Here is a 21,643-nt window from a genome sequence, read left to right as displayed (position 1 = left end):
GCTCCGTGTGTGCAGAACTGACCGGTCCCTGAAAAGGAGAGCAAGACGGTGACAAGGATCAAAACGGGGCTCCGCAGAAGGCACCGCACTGCCAAAAACCCTCCCGCGCAGGGGCGGACGCTGTCCCAGCCCACGGGTCAGCCCCGGCGGAGCTGGCTCGGAGAGCACGGCCGCGCAAGTTTCCAGCCCGTTCTGCCGAGCGGCGAAATGTAACGGCTCAGCGCGCAGCGCACGGACAGACCGGTCACAGCGCCGGCGCCTGGGCCGCCCCACGGAACCATTTCCCGCCCCTGCCCCCGGCTGCGTGTCGTGGGGGCGGCCCCGCTTCAGCTCCGGCCCTCTCCCGCGGCGCCTCCCGACCCCCCGCGGGGCTTGTGGCGCTTTTTGGGCAAACGGGGCCGGGCCGCGCAGCCGGCCGCCTCCCAGCAGCACCGCCAGCAGCGCCAGCAGCAGCTGCCGGCACCAGGCACTCACCGCCGCAGCTCCGCACCGGCCGGCCGCGCGCTCAGGGCTGCCAGCGCGACCGGTGTTGCCCCGGGCGACGGGAGAACGCGGCCGAGCGCGGCGGGCGAGGGGAGTTCGAGGCGGCGGTGGCGGCGGCGTTCCATTTCGGCTTCGCCGCGCCGAACGCGGCGCGCCCGCTCCGGGATCACTGCCCGGAGCCCCGCTCATGCTGAGCCGCTCACTGGTCGAAGCCGAGATGTCCGAGGCACCGGCGACGCGTAACCAGGCCGGTAACCCCTGGCCACCGCTAAGCGGAGGCTGTCAGGGCCGCCTGCTCGGCGAGGGCGGAACCCGAGGGCGGACAAGCGGCTAGCTCGCGGCTAGCCAATAGGAGGTTACCACCCCGCGGAGGACCAGCCAATCAGCTGTAAGGGGCCGGGGCCAGAAGACCCGCCCCTCCCGGTCCCGCTGTCCGAAGGGAAGCGCCGGCGCCTCCCCTCAGGCGTGCGCGGGGGCGTGGCCTGTCCGCGCAGGTGCGCGTCCCTCCGCGGTGGGCGCTGTCGCGCTCGCTGTGCGCGGTGCTCCGGCAGTCGCTCCGGGGGAGGATGGCCGCACACCCCCGTGTCCCCGACTGTCGCCGCCTCTTGGTCGGGAGTCAGGCCCGAACCGCCCCCCTCCGCGCAGCCGCCGGCCGCCTGTTGACGCTCCCGCAGGGCAACGCTGCCCGACGCTGCCCAGCCTCCCTCCAGCCCGCCCCCCTGCCCCTCCGTCCCGCCCCCAGAGCCTCGCTCGGCCCCGCCGCTCAGAGTTGCAGCCGCGCGGTTGCAGCCGCGGTTCTGGTCCCGGTGGCTGCCGCTCTCTGGTAGCGATGAGGCCGCGGGGCAGGCGGTACCTGCCGGTGCTGGCGGGCCTGGCGGTGGCCGTCGCCCTGGCAGAGGCCGTGACCTGTGAGTGAGGCGAGGGGGGAGGGGCGGGGGGGGCGAGCGAGCTGGGCCGGGGTTCGCGGCCGGGCCCCCTTCGCGCTCCCAACCGCCCACTCCTCAGCGGCTGGGGCGCTGGGGTCCGGGGCCGAGCTGCCGGCCGGGGAGCGGGGACAGGGGTGGCGCAGGTAGCCGCCGTGGCGAAGGGGCGAGCCGGAATGGGGCGGTGGGGGCGGCCCTGCCCACCGCCCCGCTGCATCGCGCCCTGCCCTCCCGGCTGGGTGCCGGCAGGCGCGGCGGCGGCGGGGCGGCGTGCTCCCGCCGGTGTTGGCGGCCTTCTCGAAGCCAGCCGGTACTGGAGGGGCAGCGGAGCTGCGCCTGGGAGGCTGCTCGGAGGCTGCTGGCGGCCGAAATGTTCCCCCTGCAGCTGAGGGGAAATTTCGCTTGGTTGGCACCGAAGGAAAACACTCGCTAGGTTTTGGTTTCGGGAGAGCGGCTGCGTTGTGGAGTCCGGGCAAGCGGCCCTGACTGCTGGAGATGGTCAGACAGAGCATCCTAGGCCAGAACTACTTGCTCTCATGTATATAGGAAAAAAAAAAAAAACCAAACAAAAAAACCAACCAAAACCAAAGCTGATGTCTTTGGCACGAAAGTCTTTGATCTTGGTACTAAAGGAAGACAGGATGTGTCTGGAACGAGCAGAATTGCAGCTCACAGGAAGCCTGTTTTTGATGTGTTTTATTAATGATTAAACAGGCACAAGAAAAACTTCATGTTTACTATTTGGGGTTCTGTTGGAATGCTAGGGAAAGATGAAAGTTCATTTTATATCTTCTTTTTGACCAGGTCCTAGAAATAAAACTTGTAATAAATTTTTGCTTTTTGCTGTGGTCCGTGCACTCCGCTTACCTGTCCCTGGCTCTGAACAATGCCGGAGATTTCCGGGATGGGGGAAAAAACCAGCAAGCAGAAAGATCTTGCTAATGCAGACGGTATCATTCAATAATCATACTGGAAAATTGCCTCTCTGCGAGGCCGTGCAGCTGTGTTTGGTCTGACATCCAGTGACGAACAAGGTTTGGATCAGCTGCAGAAGGAACAGGCAAACATGAGCAGTTGGTTGGCTTTACTTGGTTGGCTGCGTAAAGCTGCTGTCACTGAGGAGCATTCCAGGAGGCTCCGGTCGCTGGATTTCTGGAGCTGATTGCAGCTGTACAAATAAGATAGCGCTGCTTTCTACGGTGGCATCGCATTTCCTTCTTGTTCAGTTTATGGGGTTTTCTGAGTTTCTGAGAGGGAGCGTGAGCCGGCTACCACTACTTTCCACAGCTGGGGTACTGGGTAAGCAGCTCTAAGCGGTGTTTAACCGGCCCACTTGAGACAGGTTTAGAATTGAATCTGCGCTACGAAACAGCTGTAAGGAACCACTGAATCTCATGCCCTCCCCCTATATTTTTGTTTTGTTTTGTTTTTCAATAGCATTAATTCTAAACAAGTGCTTGATAAGTAATCACTGCACAATGTCTGTACAACGTCGATTGAAATAAGGATATTGAACTCCATCAGGCTTCAGTGACAAGCAAAGGAAACACACTGAAGTCATTAAAGGTTAACTATTGGTTTGGCAGGGTCAGAAGTGGGCTGAAGTTTCCTGTAATCAAACCGGCAGCAGTAGCAGTCAGGGTTGTTTGTTTTTTTTTTTTAGTAAAGGTCCTATAATAATCTTTGTAAGTAAAAAAGCATTTTAATAAATACACTGCTAACTCTGTGCATGAGAACTGAAGTATTTGCACTAAAAATATGGAATTTGCATTGAGTTACATTGAGTTGTATTTAAACTCAGAAGTCACAGGAAATCAGCTTAGGAGAAGGCTGAACTGCTGTGATGTGGAGGAAAAGACCTGTTTCCATTACCACACTGTACTGAAGGCATGAGGAAAGCGCTATTGTATCTGGTGTAACATCCTCAAGAAGTTTGCACACTCTTGGAATTTTCTTACGCTTTAGTTATTGAAAAACTGTGTTGAAATGAGAATGGTGTAGCTAAAGGTCAAAACAAGATGATTTAAAGTCAGCTATAAATTAAGCTTTATCTACACCACAGAGCCTCTGCCCCAAAGCTGTATCACCATGCTTGTGCTGGTAGACACCTCCAATGTAAACAAAATCAGCAGCTGTTGAGCACCGTTTTACTATTTGGTTGTCACTCCTTTTCCTGAGAAGAGATGGACTTTCTGCAACCTTATTAGTCTGTTTTTATGGAATGACAAATGCAGCCACTTACCCAAATGAGTGAGAATGACACTGCTAGTAACAGTTGATGATAAATAAATGATCTAAATGTTTTTCTGGGTATGCTTTCCAGTACAGTTAGGGCTCAGAAGGGCTCTTCTGAGGCCCTTCTGGTCCTGTGATCTTGCTGTGCTTTTTTCCATTTTCCTAGCAGATCTGTTAGTGGTGGGCTCGAGAATTGAGGAAAAAGGTCTAGGAGATCCACAGTTGCAGCAGTTTCCAATTCATTGCTCCTCCTAACTGCTGTATGGAGGATAAGTAACAACAGAGAATTCAAATCCATCTCCCGAAGGACGTTGTTAACAGCCCTTGAGATGTACTTCTGTTGTACCTTAAGATCTGTGAAAGTGGAAAACAGTAGAAGAGGAAAGCAGGCTTGAATTGTTTCTTTTGTGGCAAGAATTTCTGGGAGTGGGGCCCTAGAAAGTAAAAGGCAACTTTTATTTTTCTGAGCAGTTTTATTGAGCATCAGTCTTCACCTCACAGAGTTCTGTCCATTCTCCAGTAAGACCACCACATAGGTCAACGTGTATAAGAAGAAATGAATCCGCAAATACCGGACTGCTTGCCTGCTTGTATACTTAGTAGTGGGGAAGGGCAGAAGCTGACTTCTGCTCCTTGCATTTCTAAGCAACTTGCTGGTTGCTTTCTGAGATAAAGGGTGTGCTTCAAAACTTTGGAGGTATGCTGTAGTAGGATCCACCTTATGCTCAGGAAATCTTACCTGTTGCCTTTCCAGAAAGATTAGTCTTACCAGAATGAGAGCAAGTAGATCAGTTTGAAGTGACAAGCTCGTCCCACCTCAGATACATTTAGGATGCTCTAACGGATAGGTTTCTTCAGGTCATCCAATGCTGTAGCACTTTGAAGTGCTTCGGTTGTGTTCCCCATCACTTGATAGAGACCTTTGAAACCATGCCATCCTAAACACATTACGAGTTACGTTTTTCACCTGAAAGCTATTCTCACTTCAAGTTCTGGGCCTCATTAGCTGCTCTTTGTAATAAGCCTTTTAAGTTTTTTCTTTCCTGTTAGTGCACAGACAGTGGCAGGCTGCTGGCATGTCTCATAAAAGGTCTCTGAGTCTGAGGTATCAGGTGCTTATAAACAGCATTGAATTGACTGTGTCTACTTGAATTGATCTTTGTAGACATCTGTGTCCGAAAATTACACCAACAAGGCGGTTTAATTTAGTTGCTGCTCCTGTAGTAGTGTTACCTGGTCTACAAAGAACATTGAAGCAAACAGCCATCTTTCATTTTTAACATAATTTCTCAACTCACTTATTTGTTCACAATTTGTTTAGTAGTCAATAAAAAGACAATAACAAGATACATGAAAATTAAATAATGACACATAACACAATGGCTCTGAAATATAAAAGTTAGCTAGGATTGTATTTTATCTTGGTAAAATGTGAATGTATTTGTAGATTGTCTGCCTTGATGCTTCTCAGGATGTCATAACATTTATGTTACTTACATATAACAGCCTGATTTTGTAAGATACATTTTTGGTCTAATGCAGGTTAAATAGGATCAGACTATTTACTTCTAGGTCACCGAAACAGCTTTACTTTTCACACTGAAAAGGCTTCACGGCTTTTTTTCTGCTTATTGGTCACATATTTCACTTTAGAATATCCATAGCTAAAAAAAAAAAAAAAATCTTGTTCTGAATATGACATTTAAATTATGCTTCAGACATAGCATTGCACAATCTTTTTTTTTCTGACTTGGGATTTTTTTTTTTTTTTGTCTGAAACAGCTATCCCACATACAGAACACAGAATCCTAGGATTTCTTGCCCACATTTCCCAAAATGATCACAAACAGCAACTCCTGACTAAGCTTTTAGTTCAAATTTTTGTGTTAGATTCTCGTATTTGTTCAGTGCTTACAGTGTTTTTCAGCTGTTAAAAAAAAAAATAACAACAGAGCTCCTTTGTTTCTACAAAGTTTTATCCCAGCAGTATGCCTCTCAGTTCCTGGTGAGGAAACGTCGAGCAAATTCTTTTATGGAAGAAAGTAAAAAGGGAAATTTAGAAAGAGAGTGCATTGAAGAATTATGCAATAAGGAAGAAGCCAGGGAAATCTTTGAAAATAATCCTGAAACTGTAAGTATTTGGTGAATATCTATGAGGTAGATAGATAGTAGTTTTTTGCAGAGGGAAAGGAAGAAGTAGATAGAATTCACACTGCGAAGCTAAAAAAATCCCACCACTATGCAGACCAAGAACTGGTTTGAAATTCTTTTGTGTATAGAACCTACACAATTAATAATGAAGACAAAGCAAAGAGAACAGTTGAGTAGAGGTTATTTTAATTTCTGGTATGGATCATCAGTTTTAGACCACAGTTGTCCGCAAGCATTCCATGTGGGGAAACTTTGTTGGCTTCAATTAAAATTTTACAGGGAGGATGTATAGCAGTGCGGCCCTTTTAATGAGGGGATCACATATCACTCCCAGCTTTTTTCCTAGTGGGGAGAGCTCTGTTCCTCAGTTCATTCCCATTGCACATTATTTAGTGTTAGGTATATTTTATTCAGCTTTCTACTGTAAAAGGGTTATTACAAAATATATATGGTTAAAATTAATTCTTGTTTTGCAAACAATGTGGATTCTATGTTCTGTGCTTGATAACATTGCATGTATTTGGATGTACTGTTTGTTGAGATTAGTCAGTTTCTGTAATCAATAATTAGTTGTTGTTAACCCTTTCTATTTTAGTAACACTTTTCACTTTGAAATGAATTGCATGTGAGATAGTCAACCTATTCCAGAGCTTTTTGTTTATTTTAGGGTGCAAAAGGGAAATAGAGGAGGCTGCTCTGCATCCAGTAACAACATTGGGCAAGATCCTCCCATTTAAAGAGACAATGTTCAAAGTCATTTTCACACCCAATTCGTTTTCGTTGCCTTCACCTTGAAGGTGTCTGATTCAGTGCAGTATCTTAATGTCTCCACTGAGACTTGTGTTTATTAAGTAATCTGCTGTCTTAGACTAAATAATAGTGATATAGAAAACTTGGTCTAAATTCTATGAATCAAAGTGACTTTTTATCTTTTGCTTCTTTTGTAGTTATAATACCAATATATTTTAGAATGTATTCAGTGATCTATTTTGCTGTAATTCTATCTACCTTAATTTTTTCTTACTCTTTATTCTTCTTTTCTTTCTGCAGGAGTATTTTTATCCCAAATATTTAAGTAAGTACAAAAAACCTGAACAACTCTAGTATATCATTCACTGGTCTTCTTATTTGGATAATACTAGTTTAGTTATTCTGCCCATAGCACTTGAATTATTTCCGTGCTGATTATAACGCATAGTAGCTCCTGGGCGGTTCTGTGTGCTAGATCCTAGCAGAGGCACTCAAGGCTGGTCTGTGGTCGGCTGTCCTTAATATGCCCAGACAAGTTTTCTGTTTCAAGCTGTGAGAACAGACTCTTTGAAGATGCCATGCATAAGCTGTTGTAATTTCTGTCTAAATAAGTGTTTGTACCGTAAGGAGATTGTGTGGGTTTCCATTTGCAGGCTGCCTTGCCTCCCACCGAGCAGGAGTTTTCAGGGTTACTGCAGTCACTCCAGATTCTCCAGCTGACCTGAGGGCTTGTGTCAATGGTAAGTGCTGCTGTTAGATACTTTACCTAATGCACACCTGTGTGGCTTGAAAGCAATTCACATAAGCAGAAAAGGAGACAAATCTCCATTTAATTCAGGCAAACTCAATAATCTGGAACAGAAATTGACAAAAAAATATGTGAGACATATTTCAGAGCAAGTGGTGTAAGTGGCTGTTTCTAACTTTATCAGTTGTACTGGAAAAGAAACATAATTAAATGCGAAATGGAAGGCAGAATTCTTCCGGAAACACAGAAGTGTGTCCTACACCAACCCACCAATGTTCCCTAGTATGTCTTCTGTACTCTGCCGTATCTTTAATAGATGCCTGGCATCTTAATAGATGCCTGACTCTTTGCATCTAGCAAATCCTGTTCTGTCACTTAAGGGAAGAGACCATGTGGTTAATTCTCCTTTGTGCCATTCTTTGGCTCATAGTTAGACTGTAGCCCTTCATGAAGTGAGTAACATTATCAGCTGAAAAACTGAAATATTAGCTGGAAGACATAGTCATTGACTACTGACACAAGAACGTCATAAAGCATGAAACGTGTGATGTTGCTCAAATAGTATTTTTTTTTTTTAAATGCCTATACATTCGTAAGTCCAGTGTGAATTGTGGTTTTTCTTGTAAGTTCACAGGAAATAATCTGTACTGTATTCCCCACTTGCCAGAGTTTAAACATCTCTCTAAACCTCTTAAACGTTTACAGCCTGGTTACATCAAAGAAGCTTTTAGTTAGTTTGAATAGGGATACTTATCCTTAATCATGTGACACTGTTTTTGTCATTGAAAACAATTGAAGGCAGAAAAATCCATAATAATTACACTGCACATGGTCATAGATGAACATATTTTCCAGATCACTTGGCCAGTGTGACTGCTATCGCAAACTAAAATGTACTCCCATTCATATCATGCTTTCTGACTCTCATTAGAGGTGCTGGGAGGAGAGGATATACCAAGAGTTATGTGAATGTGCAGTGTTTCTGTATTACTCAGTGAAAACAACTAGTTTACTTGATAGTCATTGTATTTCTCCATTTGGGTTCCCATAGTAAAATAAAATTAAATAAACTGTTACTCTTGGTCAGTGACCAGGATGAAGGAGAAGTAAAGAGAGTATGCATAAAATTTTCAAGTGTTTGTAAGGCTTAAATGTTCAGCAAAATTTATACACAAAGTGAAATTTTAAATTCACGTTAAAACTATATAGCATTTTTTTTAAACTGTGTTTTCATTGAGACAAGGATTTTGTGATACTGGTATCAACAGATTTTGTATTAATTTTAAAAGTTTTGTCTTTCTGAACTTATCAATCCAAACTGTTTTGATATTGTCAAAATGAAAAATCCAATTTTCCTAATGAGAAATCATTAAATAATTATAAGAATTAGTTTATAGTAATATAGTAACTAGTTTGAATCTCAAGCTGAAAAAAATCAAGGAATAACAATGCAAACAGAATTGAAAAATAATTTCATAGTTTTCATATTTGTCCAAATGACTTATTTCAGAACACAAGTGAACACACATTTAAGGTGACACGTTTCTGGATAAACAATTACCAAAATTTGGGAATATATTGACTTTTTAATCCCCGACTAGGAAGGAAAAGGAAAATTTTCACAGGAATAAGACCCTTTTTCATACTTTTCTAATTCAAGCAGGTATCTAAGCTGCATCTTTAAGTTTTTAAACATCTGTATCCCATACATCTGCATACTTAATTGCTTTTTAAAATAAACACTTGAAAAATCCCTGCATTTACATCTGTCCAGCTCAGCATGACACATCTCAAGGATACCAGAGCCTCTGAGTGGCAGATGATACAGGTACCACAATACATTTCTTGCCACCTACCCTTTCTATTGCAGGCTGAGTGTATCTTATCCAAAAGCATTGCTAGGTAGTAGGTCAGAAACCACCCTGAACTGGGAAAAGAGAAACACCAGGCCCGATTTTGGAACAAATGGACGCTATGTGACTGTTCCCTGCAGTGGAATCTTAATCATTTATCTGTGGACATATGCTGTGTGTTCATCCAGTCCTATCCATCCTGTCTTGTCTTCTTCTAGTGTATTTCACTTTTTTCCTTCCTTAGTTTCCCCAGTTTTCTTGCCCTTTATTAATTTACCTCATTCCATCTACTTGTGTTTTACACTGCTAGCCGCATCCATCTTCTCTCAGTTCAGACTCTCACAAGCCATCGGTGCCTTTTGCTCAGAAACATTTACAGTCAAGTTTGTTCCCCAGTTGCACACTCTGAGGGTAACTCCATATGTATCATTTATGAAATTCTTTGCTTGTGCCAAGCTTATACCACACTTGTTCCTGGGCCTACAAAAGCAGTAAATAATCAAAAAAGAGAAAAAAGTGTAGGGAGTTCTAGAACTTACATTTAGAAATTGCTGTGAAGGGTCCATACATAAACTCCATTCCTTTTATTTCTTCTGAACGAGTTCTTCTGTAGGTCTTCCACTGCAACTTGAGTCCTTTGGCCTGCAATAAGAATATTTCGTGACATGCAGCATCTATTCTAAAGGTGCACTTTAGCGTTTTGGAGCTTGGCTGGCCGCTAGGTTTTTGGATTTACTTGCAGCAGAATTTAATTAGAGGTAGATTTAATTGACAAGTATACTAACAGAGATTTTGTTAAGCTTTCTTTGTCACAGAAAGCTAGACTTTCTATGGGACTCAGTTCTTTAGTTCTTTTGAGTGAACTTAAGAAACATAAGAAATCCAGTGAGGCCTTAGGTACAGAATCCTAGCAACTTTAGATCTTCAGGAACATTGCCTTTCATTCACTTTTTTGAATCTGAACCTCACAAAATCCTTTATTCTTCTTTTCATTCTGCTATCTGTTCTTTTAGGACATTACTGTTTGGGGTTGTTTTTAAAGCATGCCTCAGAATGACATTCCAGAGCTTTACAAGAACATAACTTTAAAGCAGAAACAAAATATTTGGAATGTTTGGAGGCCTGCAGAAAAATAATCCATTTAAGCTACCAGCATATTCAGAAGATGCAAATAGAATGATTCTTTATGTAGTATGCTGATGTAAAATCATGAAAATGGTGGGAAAAGTTAAAAAATTTTTATATTTTGGTTAGAGCAAAAAGGGCAGTGAATTCTGTGTTCTCTGCCCCAGTCTATATATTTTGAGCCTTGCTTTCTGAGATCTTGCTAGCACATACAAAAAGTCTTCAGTCACTCTTTACGATCCAAATTCCTTTGTCATTGAAGTTAAATATTTGTAAAAGGTAGGAGTATTAGACACTGATGTATCCAGTCTACTTACAGGACCTGAACAGCCAAAGCAACCTGATGTAATAGTTTCTCTCTAGGTGTGACCCTCCTTGAATGGAGAAACTGTTCTCTGTAATCTTGAATTCTTGCTATTCTTGAAACTTTGGTATTTCTGCTGAAATTTGTGGTCATATGATGGGGCAGAGCACTCTTTAAAAAGTGAAATACATCATTAAAATTTAATGAAAATAATGAGTTTGTATTTGGTCACATCTTGCAGAGATTAACATGGCTTAGTGAGTAATTTGTTTTCTAGTTGTTTTCTTTCTGTTAAAGTACTGATGGCTTTGCTTTTTCTTGGTCACTTGCAGATTCTTGCTGACAGAACTAGCAGCAAGATGGTTGTAGGGTACTTGATGTTATGCATCAAGCCCTTTCCTATTTTGTGAAAGGTGAAAGTTACCTGTGTGAAGAGAAGAAGAAAGACTTCCCACAGGTCCTGGAAGAAAAATAACTTCCCACTGATCCTTGAGAAAAAATAACCCCAAATAACAAGTATTTCCAATGTTTCCATCCCACAGAAATTTCAAACCAGTGTAGCCCTCTGCCATGCCATAAAGATGGATATAAGGATTGCATAGATGGACAAGCCAAATATACATGTGTCTGTAAACCAGGATGGCAAGGAGAGAGATGTGAAGAAGGTATAGTCTCTAATCTTATTACAATGTTAGTTCTCAGGAACACAATTACAGTTCTACTAGTATTGAACAGTATCAGATTTTTAAGTATACACACACAGTTGGTCAGCTCATGCCTTCCCCTGAGTAGAGATTTTTATTTTGTTTTCCTTCTAGATATAAATGAATGTCAAGACTTAAATGGAGGTTGTAGCCAACGCTGTTCTAATTTACCTGGAAGCTACCGTTGTTTATGTGAAGATGGCTACTTCATGCATTCAAATAAACGGGATTGCGGAGGTAGGAAGTGAGACTTAAGGAGGACATCATTACATGACAGTACATTGCCTGTTGACTAGAGAGGAAAGAATTTAGTCCAGTAGTTCTACTAATGGTCTAAGTCAGCAGAAGTTTGTATTCCCTCTGAAATATGCAGTCCTGCTTCAACCTGGCTGCTCGGTCCGCCTGCAGCCTTACACCACTGCAAGCATTTGTGCAACTGTATAGAGAACCAGATCAAGGAACTGAGGTGGGCTGAAACCAGTTCAGGAAAGGAAAAAAAGAAGCAGCAAAAAGACAAATACTATATATTAGATTCTGCTTGCTTCCTTGTTTTGGTCACTAACGAGTTTCACATACCCTTTAAGCCTGCTGAAACAAGAATCTGCAGTGTTGTGACCAGCTAACACTGTTATCATGGAAATTCTGTCTAGTAAACATTGATTTAGGCTGAATCATTCCTAATTAGTGGTGCTGCTCTTTTGGGAGTTTGAAGTTAATTGGAGAAGAAACTATTAATGAATCTGAAAATGCTCTTAATGGAGAGAAAGATTTGTCTTGTACTCAGTCAGCATAATTTTTTCTATACATGCTTGTGTCTGTTATTATTAACTATGACCTACGTGCCTCATTCCATTCCAGATAAAGACTATATATTAACATAATTAGCAATTCTTACTGCATAGTTAGAAAAAAATACCACCTCATTCCATTTTAATGTACATATGTTTTATTACTGGACTATGCCAACAGTTTTGGATAATGTCAAATACTATAAGAGGCTGGACTTGAGGGCTATCTCCTCCTGTCCCTTCCTTTAGTGTTTTTTTTTTTGTTTTGTTTGTTTTGTTTTGTTTGTGTTTTTGTTTTGTTTTGGTTTGTTTTTTTTTTTTTAATAAATAATTTCCAAAGAAATTCCAGAAGAACAGAAGATTGCTGTTTTGTCAAAAACGGCAAAAAGATAAGCTGGTTAGAATCTCTGTAATTCTTGGAAAGATACTGGAAAGGTTGGTTAGAAAAATAATAAAAAACAAAAGCACACTAATATACCTTATTACCTAGAGTACTAGTTTGGACTTTTTATTAACTAGATTTAAGTGTTTCATTACATCCAGCTACAAAATTATTTACCCAGGAGTTTGGAGTGCACATGGTAACTGTAGAAAAGTAGGCCAAATTCAAGACAGCTTTGACTTAAAAAATGTTTTGGTGGTCCTAACAAGCCAGTGTCAGAATCTGTTCTCCCTGCACCGCACCATTTCCAGAACTACTACAAAAACTAGAGAGAAAACTAGAATGATCCCTGAACATACAAGTGGGATCTAATATTTTTCTGTCTACAAGACATTTGGTAAGATTGATACTATATGCTGCATCCAGTTGTCACAGCTGCATTTTGAAAATGACGTTGAAAAATTGGAAACAACACAGAAGATAGACACTAAAATGGTTTGAGGGATGGAGAGACAGTGAGGGACTTGAATACCTGTCAGCATAGCCAATTAAAAGATGATTGTGACATGAAATGATCGTAGCACGTAAGAAACTGTTGATGGGATTATCTCTTGTCTTTCTGGATGTCTTTTTTCTAAGATAGGATTTTATTATGCAGTCTGGTTTAGCTTATAGGAAATCTGCAGACTGTTTTTTCTCTCTGCCTTCCTGGACCTGCATCCCTTTTCTTGTTATCCACAGAGTACATGAGAGAATGAGAAAGGTAGGCAGGCAGATAATTATTTTCACTAAGAGCATGCAGAATTGCCTTTTAGAGACCTTATGGCTATAGCTACAGTCTGCTTTGAAAAAAATGGTATGCGGGAGAGTGACTTGTTTTTAATAACTTGTTTGTATTTCTAGATATAAATGAATGTGTGTTACATCCAAACATCTGTGGGACAGCCATCTGTAAGAACACCCTGGGGAAATACGAATGCGAATGTGCAGAAGGCTACACATATAATTCAACTTCCAAGAATTGTGAAGGTAGGTCACAATTTCCCCCTCCATCTCCCGTTTTCTCTTTTTTTTTTCTTTTTTTAATCTTCCTTTTTTTTTTTTTTCGTTTGTTTTAATCCACTGCTAACCAAACTCCAGCATCTCATCTAGTGGCGTGTTTCTTAATCTTCATATTGTCTATTACAATATCACTCAGCTGTTTGTTCTTTCAGAGGTTCAGTCAGGCTGTATTACATGTAGTATATGCAGTTGCAATGACTTACTCCCAGCTGCTGGAGGGTTTTACAGTACACTCCTGTGTCCTGCCTTATGCCAGATAACTTTCTCAGTTCATAGGAGCTCTCCTGTCCCACTGTAGAGAGGACTTCCTGTCCAAGCTCTCTAACAGGCTAGCATGTTTCTTTCCGATAACTTGGAACAACGTGTTGAGCATCCAGACGTTACCTTGTCTTGTACCTTCTTTTTAAGCGTCATTACAGTTATAAGGATGGAGTATTGGATGTCAATCAGTGTAATACATGCCCCTAACTCAAGATAGGTTATAGCAAAAGCAATTTAAATTACTTATTTGGCAATTCCAAACCGGGCGAGACAGTTAGGAAGATTTATAAAGAGACAATTGTCAGAAATAAAAACTGTGGTTAATCAAGTTGCGTCAAAAACCTAAAAAGCTTGTCTTTATCCCTCTGATAGGCTGATAGTTGCTTATTTATCCCTCATGGCCAGGGGCTCAGTCTCTGTCCTTTATATGTCCTTAGATCTCAGATATTGGAAAGAGCCTTTCACTGGGGTAATTGAATTCCATTTAAAATAACATCCAAGTTTCTAATCCTTCCTCGGGGGTATCTAGTTATGCTAGAAAATATCAGCATTAGAGTGAACTGATTTCCATTTTAGGCTGTAAGTGACATCATGACAGTTGTATAAAAGATTTTGTACAAAGACCACACATTTAAAATAAAAGTGTTCCTAAATATCCAGAAAAGGAGCTGTGGAAAAAAGGAGCTGCACCAAAGGAATCTTTCCTCAGGAGTATTCTTTTTTTAAAAAATGAATATCTGTAATAAAGAACTTCAAGACAAGGTTCTGTAACAATTACAGCGAAGTTGAAAATTACTGCTTGCTAGTGGTAAAGCAGTAAGCTATTCATAGACAGGCTATCATAAAATAACTTCTTCAAGTATTGAAAGTATTTGCATAATTACCCTAGAACGTATTTTATTTCTCTCTACTTGTTAAAGCTTCTGTTTAGTACACACATCAAAAATTAAATTTCAGTTGTAGAAGAGACATATAAGCTCAAAGAGTTTATTTTCTACATTGCCAGTTTACGAAAAATGTGTCAGTGATCTATTTTTATTTTAAATGCTGCCTTTATGTTGTTGCTCAAAAGGACACAAAAGTGGCTTCTTGCTGGCTATGGATCTTTGGCTCCATGGCTTTCCACGCAGTTTTCTTGTAACAAAACTCTGCATAGTGGTGCTGATTACATATTCAGATGTCTGCCCTATGTCCAGTTACTATGGAATTAAAATGTTACTGACTCTTTTGTGTCCCTGCATGCACTAAAATGAGAAAAACTTCACAGTAATTAATCTAATTCTCACCTCTCTTAGTACTTTCTGCAGATACATGGGTTGCGCCAAATTGAATTTAAGTGTTGTTTTTCTTCTGAAAGATGGATTCCAGAAGGTTGCAAGATGAAGACATTAAAATGAGCAAAGTCTTACCTCCTAGAAGGAGGATTATACTGCTAAGCTTTCAGACCTTGTAACCACATTAAATGAGTCACCAAATCCTGTCTAAGGACAGGATTGTGCAGACTGACAGGAATGTAGCCTTACAGAAATACTAAACGGCATTAGCTTTTCATTGTCATATTGCATGTAGGTGGCCAAATGTAATTATGCTTAGTAGAAAAATCAGGTTTATATACGTTTCTGCACAACTGTCTCTATGGTGACAGATACAATTAGAGTGGAATAGAAGAGAGTTTGCTTTTTTTTCCCCTGTCACTGATTCCTAGGAGAATGTTGCTACAGTTCTTCATCTCTGCCTTTTGGGAGACACTATCAGTGGAAGATATCTGCACAGTCTAGTCTTTGTTTCATAGAAGACATACAACTCTAGGTACAGAATTTGATTATCTTCTTCTCACCATCTTTGCAATTTCAAACACCTTGCCAAAAAAAAAAAAAAAAAGGAGTAGTAGGAATAACTAAGTATGCTTATTGTGCTAGAGGGGGTCTGTCTTGCAGTTAGTATCAAGGAGAGAAACCAAACTGAACCTATATTTTAAAGAATTACCTAAGTTTTGGCATGTCTTTCCTCATATTGTTCTTCCTGCTCTGAAGGGGGAACTTCTCTTAAAGAAGTAACTGAACCAGTTAATCAAACAGCACAGAGTATATATGTATTTCAGGTATTAGTCCCTCCCTAGAACATAGTCTGAAAATTTGACCCAAGGAATGACAGTTTCCCCTTCCCACCTGAACTGTTTAACACACACAAAACCCTGCTTACCCGCATCCATGCCCTGGGGAAATCACCATTATTTCTCTAGCGTTACATAGAGTAGCTCCCTTCTAGGATGTCGTATGCAGCTCCTCTGTGGCTCGTTTTCTTATACCTTAACAACTTATCCAAAGCAGGCTATTTTTAGCCTTCCACTGAAAGCAGCTGTATGAACCCAGGATGCTGCTGAGATTCATGGGTTTGTGCAGATAGCTTCTGCTGACTGTTTTATGATGTGGGACTGACGTTTGGGTAGATCCCTGAGAAGCCTTTGAAAAAGCTCAAACAAACATGCAAAGATGCTGACTACAACTTGGAAGAAGAAAAGAGCAGGATAATTATAGCAAAAATGATTAAAACTGCCAAAACAATTGGTCCCTTCCAGCCTGTGCATGTCAGCATTTCTTTAGCAGGACAGTTAGCTTAGCACGGGAAGATCCTGCCGTTTGGACTGACCAAGGATTCCAGAACGTCTGCTGAGGAAGGAGACTTCATTGCCTGTCCCTCTGCTGCTACAGTGTACTCTGGAGGGAGACCTTACCCTTGAGCAATGGGTTCATTTTGGGTAATGGATATTTATACCCCTCCAAGACTGGTGCAAGTCTCTGAATAATTGATTTAGTGATAGAAATTCATCTGTCTAAGTGCGTGATAAGCTTTCGTAATAAGGTCATAAGTCTCTGTTTGTCTGCAGGCCCTGGGCCTGAGGAATGTACTCAAATGTAACTGCTGCTTTCAGAGAATTCAGCACTCGGATTTGCTCTAGTGCTACTGGTTAACCAGTGCTTGTAGCTTTACTTTTGTACTGCTAGATGTTCAAGTACTAGAAGGGCTACAGGATCTTTCACAGAGAACAGTACCTCCTGAAGTGTCTACGCAGAGTGATGCACCTCTGGGAAGGGCATGGGAAGAGACGTGCTTCTCAGAGTCTTTCTACTCCAATTACTCTTGGGAGGTGTTGATTTTTTTATTTCCTTCTACATCTCCACAGGGAAGCAGCCTATAGGATTGGGTGTTTTGTAGGTTTTGTTTTTGTTTGTTTTTTTTTTTTTCCTTCTTGTCTCTGCCTGCTTAGGCCTAGGTGGATTTCTTGGCCTTTTCCGATCCCAAAATGATTGTAACTAGAATGATTTCCATCCCCCACCTCCAACCCAGACAGGATAGGAAAGGACACCAAGTGTTCTCCTAACCCATTGCATGATATGGCTAGGCTGTGTTTTGGATTTTGTCATTGCCTCATTTGCATGTTTGCTAGGATGCAAAAACAACAGTGACCAAACCGGCTTCACATTGTAACACATCATCTAGTAATCTTAGTTTTAAATAGAAATCAGATTGACAGTCACCAGAAATTATTAGGAAGTGACTTTCACAGCAGACCCCTTTCACCAAGCTGAGCTTGCAATCTGCTGGGTTAGGCAGCCTCCATCAAGACCATAAACATTTTAATGATTTCTAAATGGAAAGGAGTACACATGCCAAACTTAAGCATAAGAGGTAATCAGCTGTGGTAGCTGGGTGAAATGGAGGGGCCAATCAGTTGCATGGTGAAATATTTTGTAACAACTGACCAAATCCTGCCACCTGACCAACGTGCAAGGATATGGGAAGAAGTTTGAATAAGACTCCAAAATACACACTTAGATGTTGCAACCCACCCTTGTATCTTACTCCCCTAAGTAGTACTACAGGTGACAAAGGCCAAAATGAATGAAATAGGAATTAAACCATGAGTTAGAGGGTTGGTAATTTACAGTTGCAGGAGTCTGCGCATGTGTGCATACATAAGTACATACAGAGTAAGACTTTTAAGTCAGACAGCTTTCTCAAATCTGAGTAAAGATAAAACTCTTAACACTACCAAACATTCACCTCTGCAGAGACTGTAATTTCAGACCCAGTCACAGTTTAATTGATACGCTCATTATTTAAAAAGAATTCGAGTTATGAGGATGCAACACAAAATATTTGCAAAATGTCAGATCAACTTGAAGAAACATCCAGTACTATATTTATATATTAACAATTCCTTTTACTCACTTTGCTGATGTTTGGGATGGATAAGGCACTTGAAGGAGTAGGGAGAAGCAGAAGAATTTCCCATATATGTAGCCTTTTCTGCAGCTATTTACCTAAGACCAGTTAGAACCTAAACAATCCAAAAAGCCAGTCATCAGCTCTCCAGTTATATTTTAGGAACTAGCTCCCAGTATGTATCAAACCTTTCTCCAGAACAGGAAAACATGCTGGCAGCACTTGCTGGTCAAAGTCTTGAGGTCTTCCATGTGTCTTTATGACCCCGTGTATCCACAGAGAGCTCTCCCGGGACAGCGTACAGAGCAGTTGGGTTTGAGCTCACTGCTTATAGAAGTGCTGTGATCTTAATGCAGAGAACTTCCATCTTGTTTCTTTTCCCATCCCTCACCCCCTTGCAGGAGAGAGAGCTCTTCTAGTGAAATGGAAGCAAGGAAGTGGTGGAGCTGGCTGTAGAGTGCTAATGGCATGTTGAATTCTACACACCTTGAACATACTACAGATTTCTGTATTGCATCCTATGCCCTTCAGTAGAATGGCCAAGACACTTGATAGGCTTCTAGCATGTAGTGCAATCATTCTTAAACTTGCTAAGCTAACTCAGAATGCCATTGAAACTCTTTCCAAAAAGAGGTGAAGGATAACCTCACTGTTGTAGCCCATCAGTCTGCTGCACAGCAGGAGATGGTTCTCAGCTTGACGGAGCAGAGGTAAGCGATCATTCTGGAGCCAACAGAAGTGACTCAGAAGAGTCCTCAGTACTTCATGCAAAGAGTGAACGTGAAAGTTGGTATCAAACAGACCAGCCTATATAAAGAGCCATCCAGCTTCTGAAGATCGGAGGGTAGAATGGGAGATGAGTGGAAAGAGGTAGAAATTACACAAACACCAGCAGAAGACTGTATTTGAATCCTATATCTTACACAGCCACACATCAGATGGCTGCGTCAGCAGGAAAACTGACACAGCACGTGACCGGATCTCAAGCAGAACTTTAGTTCTGGCTGTATTAGCTGCAGTACAGAACAGTACAGCTTTTTCTTCTGATAACATCATGTATGAGGGCGTGTAAGTCTGAGGAAAGATCCTTTGCACTGATGACTTACAGCAAAGGTGAGGAAGAGGAGACGTTTTAGTAATAGGGAACTCTTCAGCCAAACATGAGACCAGTTTCTTCAACTTATTCATTAATTGTTGTCCATTTAAATAATGTAGAAACTGCTAGCACTTGCCAGGAAAACAGCTTGCCCATGATCGTTAACTGCAGCAGAGGTAGAAATCAGAATGGCATCCACAAAACATAGTATCCTGTTTTGGAAGGAAATTATGCATACTCACTACAAAAAAACCAGTTTCTCCAATAAGGTCGTTTTTTTTTTTTTTTTCTTGTCTTGTTTTTGTAGTTTTACTTTTTTTTTCTTTTCCCCTCTCCTCCCCCAAGCAACAGAAAAAAAGTATTTTAATCTTAAAAAAACCTGCCATAGTATAAACCAGATTTTTTTTAAATGCACACATTTGTACAAAATTGTTTATTTGCACTAGGAGAGCCATTTGTTTCAAGGCAAAGTATTTGTTCCAAGAATAAGTATTGTGTTTTCTTTAATGTGAGGCTCAAAATCACCCTCATTAGAGTCTCTTATCCAGGAGAAATTTTACTTGTTTCTATATTAGAAGTGTAATGGTTACATTGGCCTTTTACACAGCGTGTCATTTCTAGATTATTTATCGTGTACAGCCTACTAAATAGAAAAATAAAGTTCCTTCAGTTGTTTTAGCTTATTCGCAACTGAAATCAGATTGATCTCCACAAATAGTTGCTGTCTGAAACTCAGTTATTTGTAAGATTATAGTATGTTATATTAAAGGGTATTTTGCCCTGAGATTATTTTGGCTTTAAAGCATGACTTTTCTCCACATGCTTGGCATATATACTCTTAATACTCTAAGTTCTCATGCCATCTATAGGGAAAGGAAGATATCTGGCCCAGAATGGCATTTCTGCCATAAGTGGTAATGATTTATTGATGTCTCTTTCACTAATTCAACCACCTTACAGCTTAGCGTCTTACTGCCTTACAAATCAGGCCAAATTTTCCCCAGCTCTGCACACAAGGCCTCTCTGTCAGATTACTAGGTCTTGTACACCCAGCAGGTAATTCTGGATTGTAAATTTTACATAGGAGACATGCACTAGCATTAGTTTAGCTCTGCAGCGGTCACCTCTGGGATTAATGTTAGCCAGAGAACCCATCTTGTCCATTATTCCATTAATTTATTTTGTTAGTTTTCAGTCTATGCCATAAGTAATCCGAATAAATCTTTCTGTGTGCTTCCATTTCTCCTAGATATTGATGAATGTGCTGAAAATGTTTGTGCTCAACTCTGTGTAAACTCTCCAGGAAGTTATAGCTGCTATTGTGATGGCAAGAAAGGGTTCAAGCTCTCCAGGGACATGAAGAATTGTGAGGTAAAACTGCATTATGTAAAACTCCATGTGGAAAATCACAAAGTCAGTCATTTCTTGATGACAGGATGTTAGATTATGGAAAATAGGAAGCTATTTGAGAACTGGTTCTAAAATCGCTGAGAAAGTGCTGGGGACTCTGAGCTGTGGTTTGGCTCACAAAGCAGACCCGGTAAGGATTTGGATGCCATGCAGTTCATGCATGCTTGTTTACAGGAAATCCTGTCAAGAGACACTTGACTTAGCCAGTCAACTTTATGCCCTGCTTCTTCCAAAATAACCCCCAGCTTTCTCCTATCAAACAAATAATTCCTATTCAGCCTACTCAGAGCCAGAATACTCCATTTGTCCATATGTTCCCAGGTTTTCCTTAGACTGCACAAAAGTTTTCACTTGCTCTTTCCGAATTACTCTATACTTCGCCTGTTTGGTTTGAAAAAAAATGGATTATTTTCCACAGTTCTCATTTGCCATAGCTTAAGAAAAAGCATTTAGCAATACTTGCCAATTGAAGAACATCTCACAGCCAAAATCAGGTATTCTTGCTCACTTTGAAAATTTACACTTCTTAGTAGCAGACAATTTGAAACTCTGGAAAATCCCAGTTTGAGGATTTTCTTGTGAGTGATTCTCTCCATACCTTGAAAGATTCCGACAGGCTGAGACTTGTAAAGTGAGGTGAGCTCAGATAACTACCAGCAGAAAACACCTCTAACACAGTGTAACAAAATTGGGCTTAAACTGTAGAAACCAGGTCTGATGCAAGTTCTAGCATGTGTGTCTTAGATCTTGTTTGTGCTTTCTGAAATCTGATATCTGAACAATGCTTGCAGTCATTATATTTCATTTTGCTTTTTCATGAAATAGGAAGAGCATCTTCTAGCCTCATTACATGTTATTTTCAATACTGTTGTTTGAAAGTGATTAACTCTAAGTTAGTTTCAGCCCTTTTAACTGGAAAAAAATAATAGTTTAATCATTTGAAAATATATGCAGTCCAAAGACTAATGACACTAGCAGACATAAAGTGAAGTAGCCATAAAATTCAGGATGAATACCGATATATTTAATGAAACTGCTACATCGTGAATACAGAAGTCAGAGTTTGGGAGCTGCATTGTTAACTTTTACCAAAGTACAGTATGTCTTGAGAACAGAATAGCCTTTCACATCTGTTCTTGAT

At 41.3% G+C, this 21,643-nt stretch overlaps 1 protein-coding gene across 2 annotated transcripts in view; it reads left to right on the top strand.

Annotated features, from left to right (window-relative positions):
* The first annotated feature begins 1,238 nt into the window (after window positions 1-1,238).
* PROS1 (protein S) overlaps window positions 1,239-21,643 on the top strand; it is a 34,228-nt gene continuing 13,823 nt past the window's right edge. For both annotated transcript variants that reach the window (XR_015260652.1, XM_086763065.1), the window contains exons 1-8: window positions 1,239-1,391; window positions 5,615-5,772; window positions 6,843-6,867; window positions 7,196-7,282; window positions 11,115-11,237; window positions 11,391-11,513; window positions 13,350-13,475; window positions 20,342-20,463. Coding sequence is in view for 1 of the 2 variants with exons in the window: in XM_086763065.1 (XP_086619191.1) it covers window positions 1,313-1,391; window positions 5,615-5,772; window positions 6,843-6,867; window positions 7,196-7,282; window positions 11,115-11,237; window positions 11,391-11,513; window positions 13,350-13,475; window positions 20,342-20,463 (843 nt within the window). In the remaining variant the exon portion in view is untranslated. The remainder of the gene's footprint in view (window positions 1,392-5,614; window positions 5,773-6,842; window positions 6,868-7,195; window positions 7,283-11,114; window positions 11,238-11,390; window positions 11,514-13,349; window positions 13,476-20,341; window positions 20,464-21,643) is intronic.

This window comes from Chlamydotis macqueenii, chromosome 1 (genome assembly GCF_036417535.1).
Source record: "Chlamydotis macqueenii isolate bChlMac1 chromosome 1, bChlMac1.mat, whole genome shotgun sequence".
NCBI classification, from domain to species: domain Eukaryota; kingdom Metazoa; phylum Chordata; class Aves; order Otidiformes; family Otididae; genus Chlamydotis; species Chlamydotis macqueenii.
The sequence above is the reverse complement of the archived record's forward strand: the minus strand, read 5'-3'. Positions and strand labels throughout refer to the sequence as shown.